The sequence below is a fragment of the Pan troglodytes genome, chromosome 4 (genome assembly GCF_028858775.2).
Source record: "Pan troglodytes isolate AG18354 chromosome 4, NHGRI_mPanTro3-v2.0_pri, whole genome shotgun sequence".
NCBI classification, from domain to species: domain Eukaryota; kingdom Metazoa; phylum Chordata; class Mammalia; order Primates; family Hominidae; genus Pan; species Pan troglodytes.
In genome coordinates, this window is record NC_072402.2 from 83,703,860 (window position 1) to 83,728,494 (window position 24,635).

At 35.5% G+C, this 24,635-nt stretch overlaps 1 protein-coding gene, 1 long non-coding RNA gene and 1 other non-coding gene across 6 annotated transcripts in view; 1 reads left to right on the plus strand and 2 right to left on the minus strand.

Moving 5' to 3' along the window:
* Positions 1 to 24,635, minus strand: part of LOC129143984 (uncharacterized) — a 320,066-nt gene that overhangs the window by 34,660 nt on the left and 260,771 nt on the right. Inside the window, exon 2 of one of the 4 annotated variants that reach the window (XR_010157267.1) lies at positions 15,293 to 15,389. The exons of 2 other annotated variants lie outside the window; for them this stretch is intronic. Coding sequence is in view for 1 of the 2 variants with exons in the window: in XM_054684433.2 (XP_054540408.1) it covers positions 15,345 to 15,389 (45 nt within the window). In the remaining variant the exon portion in view is untranslated. Of the gene's footprint in view, positions 1 to 12,572; positions 15,390 to 24,635 lie in introns of those variants that run through there. One more of the 4 variants, XM_054684433.2, reaches the window with a different exon arrangement.
* On the plus strand, positions 3,047 to 10,325 carry LOC104006482 (uncharacterized). The gene is made up of 5 exons (XR_008548024.2): positions 3,047 to 3,132; positions 5,488 to 5,599; positions 7,755 to 8,030; positions 8,795 to 8,938; positions 9,057 to 10,325. It is a non-coding gene; the product is annotated as an uncharacterized LOC104006482 (long non-coding RNA).
* On the minus strand, positions 23,707 to 23,821 carry LOC112209348 (small nucleolar RNA SNORA18). Its single transcript, XR_002944089.1, has one exon. It is a non-coding gene; the product is annotated as a small nucleolar RNA SNORA18 (small nucleolar RNA).

Consider the following 24,635-nt stretch of genomic DNA (forward strand, 5'->3'; position numbering starts at 1 on the left):
AACAGAATACATATTCTTCTCAAGCTAACATAAAACATTCACCAAGACGGATCACATTCTGGGCCATTAAGCACACCTTAACAAATTTAAACTATAAAATTATACAAACAATGTACACAGACCATAATGAATTAAACTAGGAATCAATAATATGAATATAGCAGGAAAATCCACAAATAATTGGAGACTAAGCATCATACTTTTAAGTAATGCAGAAGTCCAGGAAAAAGTCTCACAAGAAACGTTTTAAAGTTGGAACTAAGTAAGAATACAAATCTAACTTATTGAACTTTGTGGGATGCAGAGAAAACAGTGCCTAGAGAGAAATCCATTTCATTAAATGCCTATATTAGAAAAAAATTTCTTAACTCAATAATCTAGCAATTTATTTCACTTTCAAAACGCTAGTGAAAACATAACAATTTAAGCTTATAGCAAACAGAAAGAAAGAAATGATACAAATTAGAGCAGAGAACAATAAATTAAAAACAATGACAAAAAAATTAACACAACTAAAGGCAAGTTCTATGAAAAGGTAGACAAAATTGATAAACCTTTAACCAGTCTGACAAAGGATAAGAGAGAGAGAGAGCAGCTACAAATGACCAATATTGTTAAGGAAACAGACTCCTTCAATGTACACCTCACAAATGACATTAAAAGTATAATAAATGAGCACTATGAATAATTCTATGCTCACAAATTTTATATATTAAATATACCAATTATTTGAAAAGCACAAACTCCCAAAACTCCCACGAGGAGAAACAGATAATCTGAATAAATACGTTCACTCAAGATATTTAATCTACAGCTAATAACATTTCAAAAAATAATAAAAGCACCAGGTTTGAATGGCTTCACTGGTGAATTCTATGAACAATTTAAGAAAAAAATTACAACATTTTCTAACAATTTATTCTAGATTATAGAAGAATAAGTCATATTTTCTAAGTCATTTTAGAGGTCACAATGAATCAACTACCAAAATCAGATAAAGACACTGTAAGTGAAGAAAATTTCAGACTGATAATTCTCAGGAATACAGATCCACAGTTGCTCAACCAAATGTTAGCAAATTGAATTTTAAAAATGTATAGAAATAATTATGCACCACAATCAAGTGGGATTTGTCCCAGGTATGTAAGGCTGATTCCTTATTCAAAAATCCGTTAATATAATTCACCATATCAAGAGCCTAAGAAGAATAAAAATATTATCATATCAATAGATGCAGAAAAAGCCTTTTGCATAATCTAGTACCCATTCATGATAAAAGCCCCCATAAATTAGCAATACAGGGTAGCTTCCTCAACTTTAGAAAGAACCTACAGCTAATATTATACTGAATAGTAGAAATGCTTTTCATCTAGGACTGGGAAAAAGGCAAGGGTGTTTTATTTCACCCTTTCTATTCAATGTTGTGCTAGACAACTGAACTTGTACAATATAATAAGAAAAGGAAATAAATAGTAGACAGATTGTAAAGGAAGCAATAAAGCTGTCTTTGTTCAAAGACAATGTGATAGTCAATATAATAAGTAAAAATGGAAAATAAAACATTTGGAATAAGTAAATCAAGGTAGCAGGATACAAGGTTGATATACTAATGTAAATTATTTTCCTATACACAGGCAATCATATGATAAAAAATTAACTTAAAATGGATCTTAGATCTGAAGGTAACACATGACACCTTAAATCTTCTAGAAGAAAACATAGGAGCAAAATGTAGCAGGATGAGCCGCAGACAAGAACCCCTGAGACACCGAGTTGTAGAAGGAAAGGGCTTTATTCAGCTGGGAGTATCGGCAGACTCACGTCTCCAAAAACCATGCTCCCCGAGTGAGCAATTCCTGTCCCTTTTAAGGCTTACAACTCTAAGGGGGTCCACTTGAAACGGTCGTGATCAATTGAGCAAGCAGGGGGTACATGACTGGGGGCTGCATGGACCTGTAATTAGATCGGAACAGAACAGGACAGGGATTTTCACGATGCTTTTCCATACAGTGTCTAAAATCTGTAGATAACACAAGCAGTTAGGTCAGGGGTTGATTTTTAACTACCAGGCCCAGGGTGCAGTGCTGGGCTATCTGCCTGTGGATTCCATTTCTGCCTTTTAGTTTTTACTCCTTCTTTCTTTGGAGGCAGAAGTTGGGCATATGACAATATGAGGGGTGGTCTCCTCCCTCAATCTAAGTGAGCTTGTATTTAATGATGAATTTTTAGACACAATAGCAAAAATATCCAGAAAAGAAAAATTGGTAAGTAGAATTTTAATAAAAATAAAAACTTCTACTTTGCAAAAGGAATGTTTAGAGTTGGAAACACAAGCCTCGGGCTGAGAGAAACTCTTTACAAATCAAATAACTGGTAAACAGTTTGTATCCAAAATAGACAGAAAACTCCTATACTTAATAATTAGGAAACAAATAACTCAATAAAGTAGACAAAATATCTAGAGACATTACCAAATAACTTATACAAATGACAAATAAAAATATAAAAAGATGTTTAACGTCATCTGTCATTAGGCAATTTAAAGTTAAACCACAATTAGATACCATTACAACCTATTAGAATAAATAAGTTTAAAAAAACTGCCAATGACAATTAATGAAGAACAATATAAATTCTCATTTCTTGCTGGTGAGAATAGAAAAATCATACAGCCACTTGGAAGACAGTTGGTCAATGTCTTACAAAGCAAAATATAATCTTATTTACAACAAGTAATTGCACTTGTAGGTATTTATCAAACTGTTTGGAAAACTTAGGTTCACAGAGAAACCTGAGCAGTGATGTTTAGGAAAAGTTTATTAATAACTGTCCCAAATGAGAAACAGCCAAGATGTCCTTCAACATGTGTATGCATAAACAAACTGTGGTACATCCAAACCAGGGAATGTAATTCAACCGTAAAAAGTAAAGAGCTATAAAGCCACAGAAAGACATAGATGAATCTTAAACATTGCTTAGTGAAGAAGGTAGTCTGAAATGCTCTATGACGTATGGTTCTAATAAAAGACATTAGGCCAGGAGCGGTGGCTCAAGCCTGTAATCCCAGCGCTTTGGGAGGCCAAAGCGGGCGGATCACGAGGTCGGGAGATCGAGACCATCCTGGCTAACACGGTGAAACCCCGTCTCTACTAAAAATACAAAAAAATTAGCCAGGCGTGGTGGCAGGCGCCTGTAGTCCCAGCTACTCGGGAAGCTGAGGCAGCAGAATGGTGTGAACCCGAGGGGCGGAGCCTGCAGTGAGCCGAGATAGCGCCACTGCACTCCAGCCTGGGCGACAGAACGAGACTCCATCTCAAAAAAAAAAAAAAAAAAAAACAAAAAAAAAAACAAAAAAAAAAACTTTATGAAAATGGCAAACCGGCCGGGTGCAGTGGCTCCAGCCTGCTATCCCAGCACATTGGGAGGCCGTGGCGGGGGGATCACAGGTCAGGAGATCAAGATCATCCTGGCCAACATGGTGAAACCCCATCTCTACTAAAAATACAAAAATTAGCCCAGCGGGTGCCTGTAATCCCAACTATTCTGGAGGCTAAGGCAGGAGAATCATTTGAGGTGGAGGCTGCAGTGAGTCGAGACCAGGCCACTGAACTCCAGCCTGGGCAACAGAGCGAGACTCCTTCTCAAAAAAAAAAAAAAAAAAAAAGAAAAAAAAAAAGAAAGAAAATAGCAGACTATGCAGACAGCAAAAGATTAGTGTTTTGCAGTGTTTTGCGAAGAAAAGGGAGGGTTTCATATATAAAGAATAGGGATTTGGGGGGAGATATAAAACTATTCTGCATGATACTTTAATTGTGGATGCATGACACTGTACATTTCTCCAAAGGCACAGAAGAGTGAACCTTCAAATATGTAAATTGTATGGGGTCATTTTGTAGGAGAGTGGAATTCCAGGATGAAATGCACAATATGACACAACAATTTAACCTAATTAGGAATGTATGAAGCAACTTCACTAAAGGGGCTTAGGGAGGAAAAAATGCTCACCAAAATGAGTAAAAATGTGATGGATCTATAAAAGTAAAGGTAAAAAATAAAACTATTCATAATCACTGTACTCTAGTTAATAAAAGGTATTTCCTGCAAGGATCTGGATTACAAATTCTGATACTACAGTACGTGTATACTGGAATTCAACAACTTAGTGAATATATCATGAATGTCTGGAGCCAGCCAGTTGCAGTGGGAATTTACAGATAAGCAAGAGAAGGAGTCTAGAATTGCCCTTGTGGTCATGAGGTAGGGTTAAAGACATCCATATGAACTCCTACTTAGCTTAACAGAGATGTACATAGCTGCCCACAGACATATTTATAGATATGTGGTTAGCTTAGACACATATGTGTTCCTTCTCTGTCAGCTGAGATATTTCAGAATCAATGACACCTCACTAGTAACTAGCGCACCCAGTGCCCATATCTTGGTTTATCATACCATTCTCCAATAAACAGAAGCAAAGCTTCTTAGAGAAATGACTGATTCTAGAATTAGGGTAGGAAATACACAAGATGAGCATGGAAGATCTTGTGGCCAACGTAAGAAAATGCTGAGGGAAAGAGGAAGTGGAAGGAGGACGGGGAGGAGGTAAAGAACAAAAAGGAAGAAGGAGGTAATGACAATGGCACATTGATGGGTTATGGACAGCAAAGGGAGACAGGACCTGAAAGGCCTCTCGATAAGCAATGACGGAAAATTTGAACATCAAAATAAATAAAGTAGTATCAGATTAGAACTCAAAGTATAAAATAAATATCTATTGGTCCATCCTGATATAAATAAATGGGGGAGCTCTTGGGGGAGGAGAAAAATATGTACAGAATAATTACAAATATTCACATAGATTTTGGACTCACAAAAAAGGTAGAGAAAGAGGGCAAGTAACTTTTCAGAGGAGAAAGCTGACAACCATTACTTCAGCTAGGTATCAGGTCAACATCAACAGTTATAATTCATGTTGACAGTGTATACCCTTGATATTCTATAATGGATAAGGTAGTTTATTTTTGTTGTCTTTCTCCCTATAATCTATAACTCTGGTTTAATAATGAGAAAAAAAGACAAATTATAATCTAGCTGCAGTTGATAAACTAATTTACCCTTGTTTCTCTGTCAGAATCATCAAAATAATAAAAGTCTGAGAAAATGTCACAGACAAGTGACGCCTAAGGAGACCTCATGCTGAAATGTAACATGATATCCTGAGTAGGATCTTGGAACTGAAAAAGTGTTTTACATGCAAATTAAGAAAATTTGAATAAAATATAAACTTTAATTAATACTAATTTACCAACATTGGTTTATTAACAGTAACAAACCTGCCATACTAACAAGCTATATTAAAAACAAAAGACACTGGGTGCCAGGTGTATGGGACCCTCTTTACTATCTTCTCAGTTTTTCTGTAATCTTAAATTTTTTCTAAAAATAATAATTCATTAGAAAAAAATGAGTGTATTTTTACATTTACAGGAATGAGTTAATGAGCGTGGAAAGTCTGACAATAGGGAAGGAAAAGCAGAGAATATTCAAGAAAGCAAGCCACTGGAAGAGATGGTAGGGAAGGCAGAGATAAGAAAATGAGGTAAACAATAACTGAATTTGGCAAGGATAAAAGTCTATTCTTCAAAGAAATAAAGGAGTCATGTGGACTCCGAGAGAGAAGTGTAAAAATGCACTGGATATGCATAAAATGTTCACTCTAGTCATTTCTTTTTATTGAAGTGTGTGAGGACTTCTGATTGGGTTGGGGGGAAATCAGAGCTTTTTAAATTATTTTTATTTTTATTTTTAGAGGGAGTCTCACTGTGTCACCCAGGCTGGAGTGCAGTGGTTTGATCTCAGCTCACTGCAACCTCCAATTCCCAGGTTCAAGAGATTGTCCTGCCTTAGCCTCCTGAGTAGCTGGGATTACAGGCATGTGCCACCAAGCCCAGCTAATTTTTGTATTTTTAGTAGAGACAGGGTTTCACCATGTTGGTCAGGCTGATCTCGAACTCCTGACCTCATGATCCGCCCGCCTCAGCCTCCCAAAGTGCTGGGATAACAAGCGTGAGCCACTGCACCTGGCCAAAATCAGAGCTTTTAAATAGGTAAAAATCTATGTAGAAAAAGGAAAAAAAGACATTATGTAAACTTACATAGAAAAAGGAAGAAAAAAGACATTATGTAGTTTTTAAATAAGTAGCTAACCTTATCTTTAAATAAGATAAGGTTAGGATATTTGAAGATATCATGACTATGAATTGGCTGCCCAAAATTCTGGCATAAATATTATTTAGAGAAAGTTTTCAAACCCGGAGATCAATATTTAAAGATTTTAAAGACTGTGTTAATTTAACTAGATTGAATTTGCAAGCATATGCCCCAAAGAGTTTTATAATTTAATAAAACAGTTCAATGGATAGTGCTAGGTTGTAGAAAATTAAAGCTGAGTAGCAAAAAAGAAAAAAAGATAAGAACAAAAGGCTAAAAGAGCAAAATGATCTTTGTCTTAAAGGACTTTGTAATGGAAAGTCATGCAATTAAGCACATATATTTAAAATCCCCACACACTCCTTCAATAGAAAACGCAAATATATGAAACAAACAAAAATTGTAACTACAAACCACAAGGGAAGATCATATTGCCATGTGGAATTCAAAAAAAAAAAACAAAGACAGCCAATTCTGTTTGGTTGGATTAAGAAAGCATTTTTGGAGAAGAAAGTATTTTAAATTAATTTTTAAATATGAATAGTCTTTAAAAAGATATGGAATTGGAGGCCGGGTGCAGTGGCTCACACTTGTAATCCCAGCACTTTGGGAGGCCAAGGCAGGCAAATCACCTGAGGTCGGGAGTTCGAGACCAGCCTGAACAACATGGAGAAACCTAGTCTCTACTAAAAATGCAAAATTATCTGGGGGTGGTGGCACATGCCTGTAATCCCAGCTACTCGGGAGGCTGAGGCAGGAGAATTGCTTGAACCTAGGAGGTGGAGGTTGTGGTGACTTGTTGTTGTGCTTGTGCTCTAGCCTGGGCAACAAGAGCAAAACTCCGTCTCAAAAAAAAAAAAAAAAAAAAAAAGATGTGGAAATAAGGTACGTATTTTTAATCTATTGAAACTAGGGGAGACATATTTGGAAAAAAGTAATCAATTAACAAAATCTAGACTGGCTAGACTGAGTGTAGAATAATCAAGGGTCAGGGAAAAGGAGGGAGATTAATATGTTGGTTTGTATGAGAAATAAATCATTGAATAATGATTTGAATAGCTGCTGGGTACAGAAACAAGGGAAGAGATGAGAGAAATATTGTGGATTGATCTAACATGACTCAGGCCAAATTAGTATACAAGAAAAAAATAAGGAAGACTAAATGATGACTTTGATTTTTAATTTAATTGTGAAATAATTGTCTTTAGGCTATTACATATGCATTTCAGAACAAGAGTGATAAATATAGCCTTGTCTTAGAACACCCACACATCAGTTTAATCAGCACCATGTTAGCTGTGTAAAAATGTCACTCATATAGAAGTATAACTCTGCATCAGATTGTGAATATTTATAAAATTTTACCATCTAAAAGTTTACTAAAAAATAGCAAATATCAATTTAGAACAAAAAAAAGTCAAGATGATGTTTTTTTGTATCTTTTCTTGGTATTCTGAAATATTTTCAAATTAACTGATATTTAAAAAATTATAACAAATTAAAAATCTTTAAGATACTTACGCACAAATTCTGCTCTGCATTAGGTGGTACTGGAAATTGCTCAGAAGCACCGCATGTTGATGAATTGCCAACACCTTTCAATTAATTAAATCACTATATTTGGCTCTGTCTCTGGTGGGTTTACTGCTTATCCCAAGCAGGTGTTGATGGATTAGGACATTCCTCTCTGGCTGATTCCTGATTAAATTTGGACAAAGGACCTGACAGCTGTCATGTCTCTGTTTCCCATAACTCTTCCCTCAAATCAGAAAGCACAGAGTCTGCTACAGGAGAAAAGCGTGGAGAGCCATCTTGTGCAGGTAATTCTTAAGTTGGCTAGAAGCATGAAAATGCATTGTTTTAAGGTTTATTTATATAGAACAAGAGCAGAAACTTTAGAAAGCCTTATTTAGTGCAATTAAAAGTAAAGATATGATATTCATTTTTTATTATCCTGATTCTTTCATTCCATTAACAGGACAAAATGTTCTTATAGTCTCAGGATTCTCACCTTCGAGGCAAATATGCTTGAGGGCAAATACATAACTAATATTCACTCATGAATTATGACTCGGCTGCACTGCTTTCTAAGGTTTTTGTCCAGAGAATGTTGAAGAAGATAGGTTAGAACTCAGATCATCATCAAAAGAGAAAATTTTGATTTGTTCTCTCCTTCTAGTCTTCTAATAATTTAGAATAATGTTTCTGTGAAGGAAAATTATTTTAGAATAAAGTTTTTTTTATAATCTTTACATCCCCTCAGATCCATTTCTTATTTTTTAATGAGCAAGTATGAAACAAGTTATCACTAAATTTATAAATAATACCTCCCATATTTGTATCTGCTAATTGCTTTTGTTTTCTGGAAGCTGGTAGCATACTTCCTTTTGCAGCAAAAAGAATATGTCTGTTCATCCGCCCCCTCCCTCCTATTTCCTCTGCCCAGAGAAATACACAGTAGAGGTGACTATGAAACAAGTGATGCAAATTGCCTTCTGCATATGTTCTTCCTTTCCTTGGTTTCACTGGACCTCATTTATCTCCTGCGTTCTCTCTCTCTCTGTCTGTCTCTTCACTGAAAAAGCAATGAAGGTCACTGTGCAAGTACACCTAATTACATCATCCGAGGCCATAAAGAACTGAGTGTGGACTTCGGTTAAAATACTTAAAATACCTGCACACTTAGTACATGAAATCTGGCTTCTCCACAAGCTGCAAAAGTGACCAGGTAATGCTCTCTGGTATGTTTTGGCATGGTTGGGGTGGTGTTGAACTCCACCTGGAGAAATTCCATCAACAGGATCAGGAAGGGAAATACCAGATTTTTTTCTCTCTATTTCCTACAGTGGACAATTTGGAGACACAGTATTTTTGTATAGCCTCTTGGAAGACATCTACATGGTAGACAGAGCACTCTTGTGCAGCAACTAGCTAAAACTCTCCACAAAACAATGAAGCCCTAGCAAGTGCATTTGACTTCCATCTTTCCCCACGTCAGTCTCTGCGTCCCTCATTGTCTATGTTCTGCAAATGCCCTACTGAAGAAACCAGTTACACTTAAGCCTTGCCTTGGCTTAATTTTCAAGGAAACTGGATTTAAGACACAAGGGCAGAGAAGCTTAGTTTCTCATCTAAGACAATTCTTTCACAAAATTGTGCTATGGAACATGTAAGAGAATTACCTACTCTAGTGTGAAAATCAGAGAAAGCTCCTTTGAGGAGGTGACAGATGAAGCAACATCTGAAGCATGATACTCAATATTATTTAATATATATACACCTGAGTAATTATATGTTATATCTTTAAAACCAGAGAAGATGTGGACACAATTATGATTTGATTTTACTTTGATAACAACAGTTATATATTTTATATGTTTTTTCACCTAAAAGAATAAAGAAAAAATATTAGAGAGCATACCAGATAGATTATATGTATCATCTAGCACAAAGATTATAAAATCAGAGCAACCTTGATTAAAATTTCTGGATTCTCCAGTTTGTTAAATTCTCTGAATCTGTTTTAGGTTTTGTGATTGTGGGAAAATAAAATTTAAATAAAATAATTTTATAGGGTCAAATTAAATTAGAAGTAAGTCAGAATATAGCAAATGGATAAATACTACAAATATTATTTTTGTCCATTCTCTTACATGGATGATCATGCTCTTCTTATATGATTATGAAAATTCTCCCCCATTAGTCACTTTTGAGCTTAGAAGACCTCTTATTTTTAAGGATTTGTTTAATCCATTCTGCAAATATTTTTGAATAACTACTATGCATGTGACACAACAGCAAACCAAACAAATAGAAAATCTTTTTCCTTTTGGATCTTATGTTCTGGAAAACAGATCATTTATTGCTCTGTTAATGTCTTCCAAACCACTAGATTAATTTTCCCCAGCCTAAAATGTGCTCTATTACCATCCATAAACAAAACAAAAACAACCCATGTCTCCATTCTCCTCTAACCATCTAATATAAATTTGTTTTAAAGCCAAGTTTCTAGAGTCTGCAAATGTTAGTCATTTTTCTGATCTTCCATTAACTCCTCAACCTACTATAGTAGAACTTCTACCCTCTACGTTTCTAATAAAACTGTTTTCCCAGTTAACAAATTACCATTTATTTATTTATTTATTTATTTATTCATTCATTTTTTGAGATGGAGTCTCACTCTGTTGCCCAGGCTGGAGTGCAGTAGTGCAATCTGAGCTCACGGCAACCTCTGCCTCCTGGGTTCCAGCAATTCTCCTGCTTCGCCCTCCTGAGTAGCTGGGATTACAGGCACGCACACTACACCCAGCTAATTTTTGTATTTTTAGTAGAGATGAAATTTCACCATATTGGCCAGGCTGGTTTCAAACTCCTAACCTTGTGATCTGCCCTCCTCAGCCTCCCAAAGTGCTAGGATTACAGGCGTGAGCCACCATGCCTGGCCATTTCCTCTTATTTTTAAAATATAATAAATTCCTTTCAGTTCTTGTCTCACTTGACCTTGCTGCACTATTAAATCTGTGGTCCATTAATTTATTCTTCAAAATGGCCTTTCTTAGTTTCTGTAACATTATTCCCTACTAGGTTTTTCTCAGTTCCCCTGGCATTCAAGCTAAATATTGCATTTCAATTTCTTTGGCTTTCTCTGTTTTGTTAAAAAGAGTGTTCCTGCCCCAGGCCCTCTTATCTTATTCAATGTATTAGTCTTGCTTCTGGAACTTGCCTTGTCCCCTGCACACCAACATCCCTTTGCTGCACTTACATTACTCTATGCATATCTCAATCACTTTATATTCAGTTTTTTGTATTCACAGTTTCTTCTTTCCAAGTTTAGTGCCACTGCACTGTCAGCTTCTATAGTCAAGAACAGGATTTTTATCAAGTTAGCATTTTTAAATCCTAACATAGTTTTAAACATATTCTAAGAACTCAAGAAGTGATTTTAAATATAATCTTAATTAAAATGTGTTTCATGAGTGATTATTACCCATTCCCATGGTTTACACCTCCTACAACTTCTATTCGGATGGTTCTAACTTTTATATTTTAGGCTTTTTATTAGAGAAGCCTCTTGGCATTAACTACAAAGGGCTCAGAGTTATCATTACAAAATGAGCTCAAATCTTGGCAATTTTCTTGCCTAAAATTTTTTATCTTCTCTTCATCTTTCACAGGATACAACCTGAACTTCTCAGCAGAGAATATATGTTATTTATTTTCTGAAGAAAACTACATCTGAATACAAATTACATGCAATTCCTCTTGGTTAATGTAATAGTCATTTTGATGCATCAACTTGTCTAGGCTAAAATTCTCAGTTATTCAATCTAATACTAATTTAGGTGTTGCTTTGAAGGTATACTTTGTACATGTGATTACATTCCATAATCAGATAATCATAATCCATTTATTTAAGAAATATTATCCTAGATAATCTGGATGAACCTGATTCAGTCAGCAAAAAGGTCTTAAAAGGAGAGTTAGGACTTTGCTAGTGAAGAGGAAATTCTGCCTATGGGCAACAGCTTCGACCTATTTCCAGAAGATCAAGCAAGCTCTTCCTCATGGCCTGTCTATTGATTTTAGACTCACCTACCCAGCTCCCACAATTATGTAATCATTTCTTGCAATAAATACCTTAGTATACTTCTCTTGATAGACCTAGAGAAACTTGACAGACACAGACTTTGGTACTGAGAGTAGTTTGTGTGTGTGTGTGTGTGTGTGTGCGTGCGTGTTGTTTGTTTGTTTGTTTTTTGAGATGGAGTCTCCCTCTGTCACCAGGCTGGAGTGCAGTGGTGCAGTCTCTGCTCACTGCAACCTCTGCCTTCTGGGTTCAAGTGATTATCCTGCCTCAGCCTCCAGAACAGCTGCGATAACAGGCGCCCGCCACCACGCCGGGCTAATTTTTCTTTTTTTTTTTTTTTCTGTATTTTTAGTAGAGACAGGATTTCACCATGTGGGCCAGGATGGTCTCGATCTCCTGACCTCGTGATCTGCCCACCTCGGCCTCCCAAAGTGCTGGGATTACAGGCGTGAGCCACTGCACCCGACCAAGGGTTGTTCTAAATGAAGAAAATGTTAAGGATGAGGTTTGAATTGGCTCTGTGTGAGAACTGGTTTTTCTGATTAGATTTGAAGGCACTAATGATCCTGATTTTAATGGGAAAGAGAAAGTTTGCACGGTGTTTTGTGGCAACAGTGATACCCAAAATATTCTTAAAAGTATCCATTGGCTACACTTAGCCAAATACTTATGAGGTGATGGGTGGCCCCATATTTGGTGCCTTAAGAAAATTTTTGTCAAACTAGTGAAACTAGTGAGTATAGTAGACTGCTTTTTTTTTTTTTTTTTTTTTTTTGACAACGTCTCACTCTGTCACCCAGGCTGGAAGGGTGGAGTGCAGTGGTGCAATCACAACTCACTGCAGCCTCCACCTCCCAGGCTCAAGAGATCCTCTGACCTCAGCCACCTAGGTGGCTGGGACTATAGGCATGCAACGCCATGACTGGATAATTGTTTATATTTTTGTTGAGACAGAGTTTTACCATGTTGCCCAGGCTGGTCTTGGTCTTGACCTCCTGGGCTTAAGTGATCTGCCTGCCTCAGCCTCCCAAAATGTTAGGATTACAGGCATGAGTCATCACATCCAGCCTGACTGGTTGTTCCTAATTGAGCTGGACAAAGTTGAAAAAGAAAACAAGGAGCTGAGGGACTAAAATTCCTAGCTCAACCCCCACATATATGACATAGAAGCTATTTCGGCCCTGACAGAAACTCATATCCTATAACCAGAGGGCTAAGATTTCTGAAAACTAAACCTAGAATCTAATTCTCTAGCGGCTGAATCACAATATAATTTCTATTTTCAACATGGCAGGGTGTTTTCTGTTAAAGCGAGTGTATTGATTGAGAAGGATAGGATATCACAAATTGGAATTGAAACATAGGAGCAGGTCCTAATGAGCCTGGGTTATTGCACCTTCATATTCTGATTAGTTTTTTTTTTTGCCTACAGATGCAACCCCTCCACCCTTGCCAGGGGAAGTTAGTCCTTGATTGCCTGATAAATCTCTAATGGCCTTTTCTGAGGTAGTTGCCTTAGAAGGCACTGCTGATTCTCCTCAGCACCCACCCTGTATTAGTCTGTTTTCAAACTGCTATAAAGAACTACCTGAGACTGGGTGAGTTATAAAGAAAAGAGGTTTAATTGACTCACAGTTCTGCATGGCTAGGGAGGCCTCAGGAAATTTACAATCATGGTGGAAGACGAAGGAAAAGCAAGCCACGTTTTACATGGCGACAGGTCAGAGAGAGCAAAGGGGAAAGTGTCACACTTAGAAACCATCAGATCTCATGAGAATTCACTCACTATAAGAAGATGGTGCAGGGCAGGGGAATCCACCCCCATGATCCAGGCACCTCCCACCAGTTCCCTCCCTAGACACATGGGGATTCCAATTCAATATGAGATTTGGATGCGGACACAGAGGCAAACCATATCACACTCCATCATACCTCTTTGCTTTGAGACCTATAACTACACTCAAGTCTAGGCAGTCTCCAAAGAACAAGGTATACTACACACTGACAGGATTACATGATTTTGCCAAATTATACAGACAGAATCTGGAGAATATATCTAGAAATAGATTTTAAGAATGGGGGATTAAAGTGGACCAAATTTAAAGTAGATTCAACCTAAATTTATTAATATGGGTTCCCAATAATGGACCCCATATTAATAAATTTTGTAAGTTGAAGAATTAGAAGGGCTCTAACCATTTGGGTTGTTGTCTGTTACATGGGCACAAGGTGAGTGATATTGTTCGGATATTTAATCCCTTCCATATCTGATGTTAAAATTTGATCCCCAATGTTGGAGGTGGGACCTAAAGTGAGGAATTTAAGTCATGGAAGCGAATTCCTCATGAATGGCTTGGTGCCATCCTCAAGGTAATGAGTGAATTCTTGCTCTATTAACTCATGCAAGTGTCCCCACCCCCATGAGAGCTGGTTGTTGAATATAGCTTGCCACCTCCCTCCTCTCTCTTTTCCTTCTTTTATCACCATAGGGTCCTGTGATGCCGCCACTCCTTCACCTTCCACCAGGAGGGGAAGCTTCTAGAAACCCTCACCCAAAGCAGATGCTGACACTATGCTTCTTGTACAGCCCACAGAACTTTGTGCCAAATAAGTCTATTTTCTTTATAAATTACCCAGCCTCAGCCACAGGTATCACTTTCTAGCAACACAAAGAAAATGGTCAACTCTAAGTTAAAAAATTAAAATTGCCTTTGTATTCTGTAAAAGAATGTAACCAAAGGCTTAGGGAAATGAAATGTTACAATGGATATATCAATTAAGACTTGCTTCTCTTTGGAGGAGTCCCCAGGGCATACTTTTCACCAAGGCAGTCAGTATTAAATTCATGAGAGAAGCTCCCAAATTTTTTGAAGCATTCTGTTTCTAATCTCCTTTGTAAGTGGGAAGTTACAGTGAGAATTGCTGGGTTCCCACTGAGCTAAAATCCCCAGTTGTAATGGGAATAATAGAATCGGAGGGTGTTAGCATCAAATGGTGGCACTTAATCACCAAAGATGTAGTGGGTGCTGTTACCATGATGGACATCAGAACCAAAAGAGTAATCAGGATCGTTTGACCCATAAAGAGACCTGTAGCAATGGTTGTTTGATGTTACTGTTCCTAGAAAATAGACAGATACTATAATGAATTCTTCACTAGTTTGCATAATCCGAATTCTAGGTCTAGTGAACAAAAGACTGATTTGAGTCCTCAAAACAAATTTAGAGTGGTAATCTCTCCCAGCCTCTCCAAATTAACTCACAGCCTTTGAGTGGGGTGACTGTGCATTGGGCAAAGGGAAATGATCAGACTTTTCATTGATTACTGAACACTAGTTCTCAACTGATAACTAATTCCTGGAGACATTACTATGGTTCAGTATTCAGAATAAAGGCTTATGAAAGTCAGATGATTAATGGAGTTTTAGATTAGGTCCCCAAACCCATCTCATGATTATTTTCCCAGTGTCAGAATGCATAATTGAAATAAACATACTCAGCAACTGGCAGAAGCACCACTTTCATTCCCGGACTTGTACAGAGGGCTACTATGGTGGGAAATGTTGTGTGGGAACTCCCAGAATTATCTCTGCCTAAACAAAAACAAAAACAAAAACAAAAACAAAAAAACAGTAAGTGAAAAGCAACACCACATTCTGAATGGATTATAGAAACTAGTGCATTAAGGACTTGAAAGATACAGAGGTGGTTATTCCCACAATATTTTCAACTTACCTATTTAACTTGCCTATTTGGCCTGTGCAGAAAAGAAATTGATCCTGGAGAATGACAGTGAATTATTGTGAATTTACTCAGGTGACTCTAAGTGCAGCTTCTGTTCCAGATGTAGAATTTGTTGTTTGGACAACATGTCCCCAGTTACTGACATACAACTATTCATCTTGCAAATGCTTTTCTTTTCTTTCTATCTCTTGGTAAATACCACAAGACGCTGTGTTGTTTTTCTTTTTTTTTTTGGTTGTTGTTGTTGCTTGTTTGTTTGTTTTTTAAGGTGGCAAGACCAACCCCCCAAGGGGATATAAACTCTACAGCCCTTTGTAATAATTTAGTCTGCAGAGACCTTGATCATTTTTCCCTTCCAGAAGACTTAATATGGATCCTTTTCATTGATGGTATTATACTGATTGGACTTGGTAAGCAGAAAATAGCAACTACCTCTAGACATATTTGTATGAAGCTTGTATGTCAGAAGGTGAGAAATAAATCCTACAAAAATTGAGGGGAATTTTACCTCACCAAAATTTGTTGGGGTTCAGTAGTGGGGACAATGTTGCGATATTCCTTTTAATGCAAATGATAGGTTGTTGCCTCTGGTCCCTCCTAACACACATACACACACACACATACACTCTCTGTCTCACACACACACACACACGAGGGAAAAAATGCCTAGTAATTCCCTTTGAACTCTAGAGACAATATATTCCTCATTCATTTGAATGTTTTACTCTGCTCCATTTATTGCATAACCCCTAAAAGCAAACTTTGAGTGAGGCTTAGACAAAGAGACGGCTCTACAAAAGGCTCAGGCTGTCATTAAAAATGCTTTAAAACTTGGGTTGTAAGATCCAGCAGATCCAGTGATACTTGAAATGTTAGTGGAAGACACTAATACTGTTTAGAGCTTCTGGTAGGCCACAATAGTTGAATCACCATGAAGGATCTTAGAATTTGGGGGAAAAGTCTTGTCATCTTATGCAGAAAACTGCTCTCCATTTGAGAAATGGTTTTTGGCTTGCTGCTGGGCCTCAGTGGAGATGGAAGCCTGAGTCGCTCATCATGAATAGGGTGTGGTCTGGTGAGTCAAGCCATAAATATGAGCAGGCACAGCAACACAGCATTATCAAATCAAAGTGATATACATGAGGTAGGGCCCAAGCTGGCCCCAAAGTAAGAAGTAGGATGCATGTACAAGTAGAAAATTCACCCATGTCCCCTACCTCTCTTGTATTGTTTTCTCTTCCAACCCATACCTATTGCTTCATTAGGAATTTCCTATGACCAGTTGACAAAGGAAGAGGAGACTTGAGCCTGGTTTACACTTGGTCCTATGTGACATGCTGGCACTCCTGAAAGTGTACAGCTGAAGCACTACAGCCCCTTTCTGGGATATCCCTGAAGGACACTGATGAAGGGAAAGCCTTCCAGTGAGCAGAAACACCTTATATGACTCTGGGGAAATCTGTAATACCATCTATATAAGTAAAATTTATAAAATAAAATCAAAATGCAACACAAAAATATAAACCCATTGCACTTACATTTGGGGAAGATGATTTGAGATGACACCCACCGCATTTAAAACAACATAGGTTACCTTGTAAGCATGTAATATCTTATAATATTTGCTATTATCGTCTCTTATTATTGCTTGAGATAATCTTAATATTAAATCTTAATATTAAGTAAGATTCTTGATTCTTCTTAGATAATACAGTTAAAAATCTGTAGTTTTAGAAGTACTTAAATATTAAGAGAAGAAGCTTGTGAATTGGTAGACAGTACCAACCACTTAAATTTCACACTGAGGGCTGCTAGGCTGGAGCAGTTTTCCAGATGTTAGCCAAACATATATGATTCATAAAATTGAATACTACATTTGAATGAGCAATTCAGCATTACATAAGTTCATTTAAAAAGCTTTAATATGCAGTCTAATTTTGAAAGATGGAATATCTATACTAAGTGATTCACCAACTTTTTTTTTTCATTTTGGGTGCACCAAACATAGCATCTATAGCACCATAAAGTGTTACACAAAAAGAAGAGAAAAATAAATACAAAATTGAAGTGCCTAGCAGTTTGAATTAAATCAACAAAGGATAACTTAAAACTGACATCCTTTTAAAATACCATTATAAAACAAGAATTCGTATCAGGAGTTAGAAATGTCAACTGCAAAGAATGAATTTCTTTGCTCTTGTCAATATAACAAAAGGCCTAAAATATTGTTTTGAGTACATTCAATCTTTTGGTATTTAAAAATATCTCAATGGATGAAAAATTACTATTTTCCTAATTTAAAAGCATATTATACATATATTCCTTATGCTCTCAATTTATTGATAACCCACAGGCATTTTGCGTATCTCTGTAGATTTTTGACAGTTATTGTTAATAGTTGAAATAATCTGCTGGGGTGTGAGAGACTTAAAAAAGTTTCTTTTCTCTAAAAAAAGACATGTGGAAAGAATATGTTCTCTTCTCCTATGGTTTTAGATTTTCCCACATGAAGAATGAATTATTAAAATTGCTTTTTTCATTTTGTAAACATAAGAGGCCAAACTTAAACAAGAGCCAACATGTGAAGAATGGCAGAGGAGAATAATTGATATAATCTATCTGTAGTAGTCCATTCTCACACTGCTATAAAAATACTACCTGAGATGGGTAATTTATAAAGGAAAGAGGTTTAATTGACTCACAGTTCTGCATAACTGGGGAGGCCTCAGAAAACTTTAATCATGGAGGAAGGCAATGGGAAAGCAAGGACCTTTTTAACATGGTGGCAGGAGAGAGGAGTGAAGAGCGAAGGGTGAAGAGCCCCTTATAAAACCATCAGATTTCATGAGAACTCACTCACTATCGGAAGAACAGGATAGGGGAAAATGGCTCCATGGTCCAATCACCTCCCACCAGGTCTCTTCCTAGACACTTGGAGATTACGGGGATTACAATTCAAGATGAGATTTGGGTGGGGACACTGCCAAACCATATCACCCTTCCTTGAGGATGTTGATGATTTCTTGATGATCTTTATGAAGTTTTAGTTAAGTAGCCATAAAATTGCTCCCTTCTTAAATCTTCCTGTTAATTGAAATAATAAATTTACCTTATTTTAAAACACTTCTTGTCATTTATTATTTCTTGTTACATGATATAAAACATCCTAAATGACATATACTCCAAGAGACATCTGAGTCTGGATGCTAAAACTCATCTCCAAGCTGCTATTATTCTTGGTTTTTGGAACTTATGGTCATCCATAGCTACAACCTGAAGCCAGAATTGTACCAGCATCTGAGATATGCACAGAAGATATTCTGGGACACTGGACAGCAAACTTAGGGGGGATTGGGCAAGAAAAATAGGACACAATTTTGTGTGGATGTCCATAATACCAAACTTTGTGAAGCTTACTATAATTTGGTGGCTGGATTTTCTAGGATTTTGATTTCAGAAATATTCTAATAGAGATCTTTAAGGCCAAGTTGATAATTCTTGCTTATTTTAATATTTTGATGCTCTGGGAAGGAAGTGAATTTATGACTGGGCAAAGCTAGCTCTGTTCTTTAGAAAACAATGTTATACTTAGCCTGAGCATACACACATTTTGGTTTTCTAGTTACAGAGAAATATATAACCTATAATAGGTGTATGTTGCAAATGCAGTTTAATATAATTTGGTGTAAGATCTTGGCTATTGGCTCTACTGACCTTTTGTCCCAGGTATAATATTCTGGGGCAATGTTTATTGAATCTCAAAACTACTGTCATTATAAATCCCCTTATCAGATGTTTACATATTTGATTTATTTCCAGGATATAAAAATTCAATTAAATTTTGTACATTAACTTTGTATTATGTAAAGTTTAAATTTACTCGGTTCTAGTAGTTGTTTATTTGATTTAGGAAATTTTTTTTTCTGCTTTTCTGACACCTAAAACTACCAAAAAAAGACTTTGAGGAAAATTTTATTTTCTTTGCCTGAATGCTACTATTTCTTTATATTTGATATTCAATATAGCTTCACAAGGCTAGGTCTTATGATTAATCTTATAAAGGAGCATTTTTCCCCTGAAAATTGATTATTCAAGCTACAGATAATGTGTCCCTTTATTTTTTCCTCAGTTCTTTCATTCACTGTACTGATCACTTTTTCCTCATCATTCATGCTTTTTTTGTTTGTTTGTTTTTTTCCAAGACCGAGTTTCACTTTTGCCACCCAGGCTGGAGTGCAGTGGCACAATCTCAGCTTCTCAGATCACTGCAACATCCGCCCCCCCGGGTTTAAGCAATTCTCCTGCCTCAGCCTCCCTAGTAGCTGGGATTACAGGCGCCCGCTACCACGCCCGGAAAATTTTTGTATTTTTAGTGGAGACAGGTTTTCACCATGTTGGCCAGGCTGTTCTCAAACTCTTAACCCAAGGTGATCTGCCTGCCTCGACCTCCCAAAGTGCTGGGATTACAGGCGTGAGCCACCGCGCCCGGCTTCATGTATTTTATTATATATATTTCTGGTTTCATTGTAAGAAAACCAAATAATAATAGACCAATTTTAGAGCAAAGTATAACTAAATAATTATGTTTTTCTTTATGGTAGAGTTTTCATTAAAAAAGAAATTAAAGGATTCATGTGGAATTTTAATTAATTCACCTAATTAGGTACTGTGTCTTAAATTTGTTCTCTATGCCAATTAAATAAAAGCTATGTAATATGTTTCAGAGAAGTAAACAAAAATCCTATTTTTAAAACATTTAGGGTGAAGTAAAATATTCAAGAGAATTATCTACCACCATATCATTTCCTTTATCATGAGTGATAAAAATTTTCTTGCCTTGTGTTATCAAATGTACTATTGTCTGGGTCACGTCAAATAATTTTTTGACATATACCGTCTTTACCAATATGAAATATTAACTTATATCTTGTGTAGATGTCAACATTTCTTAACATATTTAAGATAATTATGGGAAGTCAAAAAACATGAATAATAATGTTGCACAAATTTTAACTTTTTTGATAATTTCAGATCTGGCTAAATTTATATTTAACTTGTTGAGTTTTTTTTTTATTTCTCCCAACCAAACTTTTTTATTATATACAATAAAAATTCAGTACAAATTTTTACATTTGTGACAACTCAGTGTTTTTCAGCTGCAGTATATTATAAAACTGAGTCAAATTCAAAGTGCTTCTGTCAGTTTCTAAATCTAGAACACAACACGAAGCTTTGTTTCATCCATAATACCTCCAGGAATTGTTTCGGTTTCCTTGAAAGTAATAATGTCTTCTTTCTTTTTTCTTGAATATCTTTTTTCAAAGTATACAATTCTATTGTCTTTAGTATGCCACTTTTCTGACAAATTATATAAAGTTAGCGTGTTTTCTTTTTGTAGATTGAATCACTTTCTTGACATATTTTCATGCACAGATAGTCCTATTCCATTTTGTAATTGTGAAATAATAATATAAATAGGTTTTTTAATGCTCTTTTTCTGATTTATGTTGGCAGTATTTTTTTCCTAAAATTCAAAAAGTGTATAATGTTCTAAATTTCATTGGTCTTTATTATTTTCCCTCTTCTGACTTTGTATCTCATATGACAGTACCAAACAATATGTCCAAATCCTTCCATCTCTGCTGAAATTAAAACAACCTTTCCATAATCTTTATTGAATTCTGCATCATGTTTAACATTAAAGGCAATGTCATTGTCAAGTTCCCGTATCATCTTTCAATTTGTACAAATTATTCTATGGTCTTCTACATTATATGAGTTTGTTGTTACTCCCAATATCCATGTAGTTAAATATTTGTTTTTGGTTTTGGGGGGTGTTTCAGCAAAAATTGTTTTAACAAACTTGCATTATTGTCCTGTGGAGAAATAAGTTCTGTTTATGTATTGCACAGCATAGTGACTATAGTTAATAATTTTAGTTAAATTATAGTTAACTATACTATAATACTAAATTATATTTATGGTTACTGAATATATTATAGTGTATTTCAAAATAATTAAAGTGGGTTTTTAATGCCCTGACTACAAATAAATGATAACTATGTGAAGTGATGTACATGTTAGTTAGCCTGATTAGATTATTTCACCATACTTACATGTATCAAATCAATACATTGTGCCCCATAAATATATACAACTATTGTCAATTTAAAATAAAATAAAATAAATAGTAAACATCTAATTTTATTAAAATTCACTGCAGCTTTTTTGACACTTTAAGATGAAACCATATAATTTATTGGTACATGCATATACAAATAAAATATTTGTGTGTATTTTATATGTGTTTATAGAAAAAGAAAGAGAGACAGAGAGAGAGAGAGAGGGTTCCTATTAACCTACAGAAATCAGTAAGCTTTTTCTAAAGAAGAAATACATGTAAGAATTAGAATTAGAATTTCTAAATTTCAAATAAAGATGAAAAGATAAAAGATTTCAAGATAAGTCCACATAACTTCATGTGGAGATATATAATATTTTGTCTTATTTGAAAATGACATATTTTGTGCTTATTTAAATTTGTTACTTTTTTATGGAGCTAAGCAATTTTATTCATATTTATGTTTATGTTCATTTTTATTTATGCCACAAGTATAATAGTTTTGCTTCTTTCTGTGCTAGTCATTTTACTAATCGTTCCAAATATGTCACTTAATTTTCTTTTCTAATTTTTTTAATTCATTTTCTCATCTATACACACATATTCTGTCTTCCTTTGCATGACTTTGGACACACTTCTTCAAAAATCTTGGAATTATTCATGACAAATATCTCAAATTAAATGTTTAATCTATGAACAAACCCTTAAATAGTTAACAGTATGTCTCAAAGCCAAAATCCATAGAATAGCCTACACTTATGCTACATAGATGATGCCACATATTTGCCCTTCTGCCCCTGTTCTTACAACTCTGATCTTGCCTTCTCTAATTTGAGACATGCTTGCTACTGCTCTTCATCTACATTGACTTCCTCACTGTCTCTGGAATACATCAAATAGCTCCTGCCTTAGGGCCTTTACACTTACTATTGTTTCTCATGGAATTGCTTATGTCTAGAAACCAATTGACTGATTGTTAAATACCACATTTTTTAGATGTATTGGATCCCTTTAAAATTATACCTTCTCTGCAAGTTTTTCCTTTTCCTCATTTTCATATTTTTTTTTCTCTTTGGCATTTATACACTCGTGTATTATGTATATTTGTGTAACTGTATGGGCTTGATACTTACTTGTATTCTGTGAGACAATAAGTTTTACCATGCTGAAAGTAGTTTGCATATATGATAGAGGAAATGAGGCTAAATTTATTTTAGGTGTTATGTAAAGGCCTAAGGCCATTAAAATTATATTCTAGTTATATGTTAACATCCAATAACCACAAAAATAATACAAAAAATGAACGGTTTCAAAACATGATATTTTTGAGTGAGCACACTTACAAAGTGATTCAAATCAGACTTCTGAATAATGAGGGCAAGCTGAAAATAAGTATCTAATTCATCGTCCTCCCAAAACAATTGACACTAGAATCAGAAATACATTTATCAAGAAGCTAGTTAATCTTAAACTTTAGGGCATATAAATTGCATGAACTGCTTTCAAGATTCTGTATGAAATTTCCTATTTTATTTCTATTTTATTTATTTATTTATTTTTATTTAAAGTCAATAAATTTTTATTCGAGGAATTCTATGTTGTGATTTTTCCACTGTCCATTAAGGTCACTTTAGATCCTCTAAAGAGCTGGAGTTAAAATTTATCTTCAAAAGATTTATCTTCAAGTTAGCCCTTTTTAATGAAACTGATACTTATTTTATTCCAGTTGTCCTGTCAGCCCATAATTCTTTTATTTTGGCTTCTGTCATCTCCTTTGAATATGGATATACGGATGAAGACTTAAAAATTCACCAAGAATCTTTGAGATCTAATTTCTTCAACCAATTTACTTTAGGGTCATTTTTAGTGTCGGTAGATACACCTGGTTCTCAATTTGACATCCTCTCTAAACATGAATGAGTTCAAGTCATATTCATTCTTAAGCGATCTCACTCAAGAGTAGTACAGACGTGTGGAATATGCCAATACTTAAGGTAAAAAAGGTCTTTCATACATTTAGCAACTGTCTTTTTCATACTTTTAACAACTGTCTTGTAGTTCTTTCCCACATATTTAACCATAGTCCTGTGGGTAAAATAAAACCACAGAGTTACTCTATGAGGCATTTCCAATCTATTCTTTTTTAAAATGGACCTCCTCCACAAACTATATAATCTTAACGTATCACAAAACTAGAGTTGCTTTTGAGAGTAAAATAAACGTTGATCTTTAAGACAAATTTCTTATCTTCAAGGAATGATTGTTTAAAAAGTAATGAAATGTTGAACAATGAAAAGTAAATAAATTAGTAGTGAAATAAGAAGCTATAAAATGGAAACTCTAAATTGGCAGTGGGGAAGATTAATAATCAAGTGTATATATTTATAATACAGAATACTTACAAGATTCATAAATTAAAAGCATCTGATACCTCTGAAAGTAGTGATAACCCAGGGGTCACAAAATTAGGATAGTCACTTAAAACCTATTCAAGAATGAGCAGCATCCTGAGTTTCTTCCTCCACTGCATTCAGCCACATATCTAACAGTCCCTCAAACAGACAGAAGAATGCCAATTTGTTCTCTGGAGATGATAAAGAATAGGACTTACTAATGAGGGGAATTCAGACACTTTTGTAGGCAGAGGTAACAGGCCAAAAGCAGAAATCTTCATTATGCATGCAAACTGAAAGCCGATGCCCATCTTTATTTTCACCCTGTCCTCTACTATCAAACAAAGACCTTTCGGGAGTAGTTCCCAGAGAAACTGACCAGCCCAAAATGAAATACTGAAGAGACTGTCAGTGAGGCCCCTCCTTAATGCACCATTCCTATCAACTTTTGCTCTTTGGAAACAATAACAGAAAACAGAAAGTTAATGAAAATATTGACTCCATGATATAAAGCAGGATACTATAAAAAGGGATATTTAAAGAAAAAATAGAAATTAAAAACATGATTGTGATATATATAT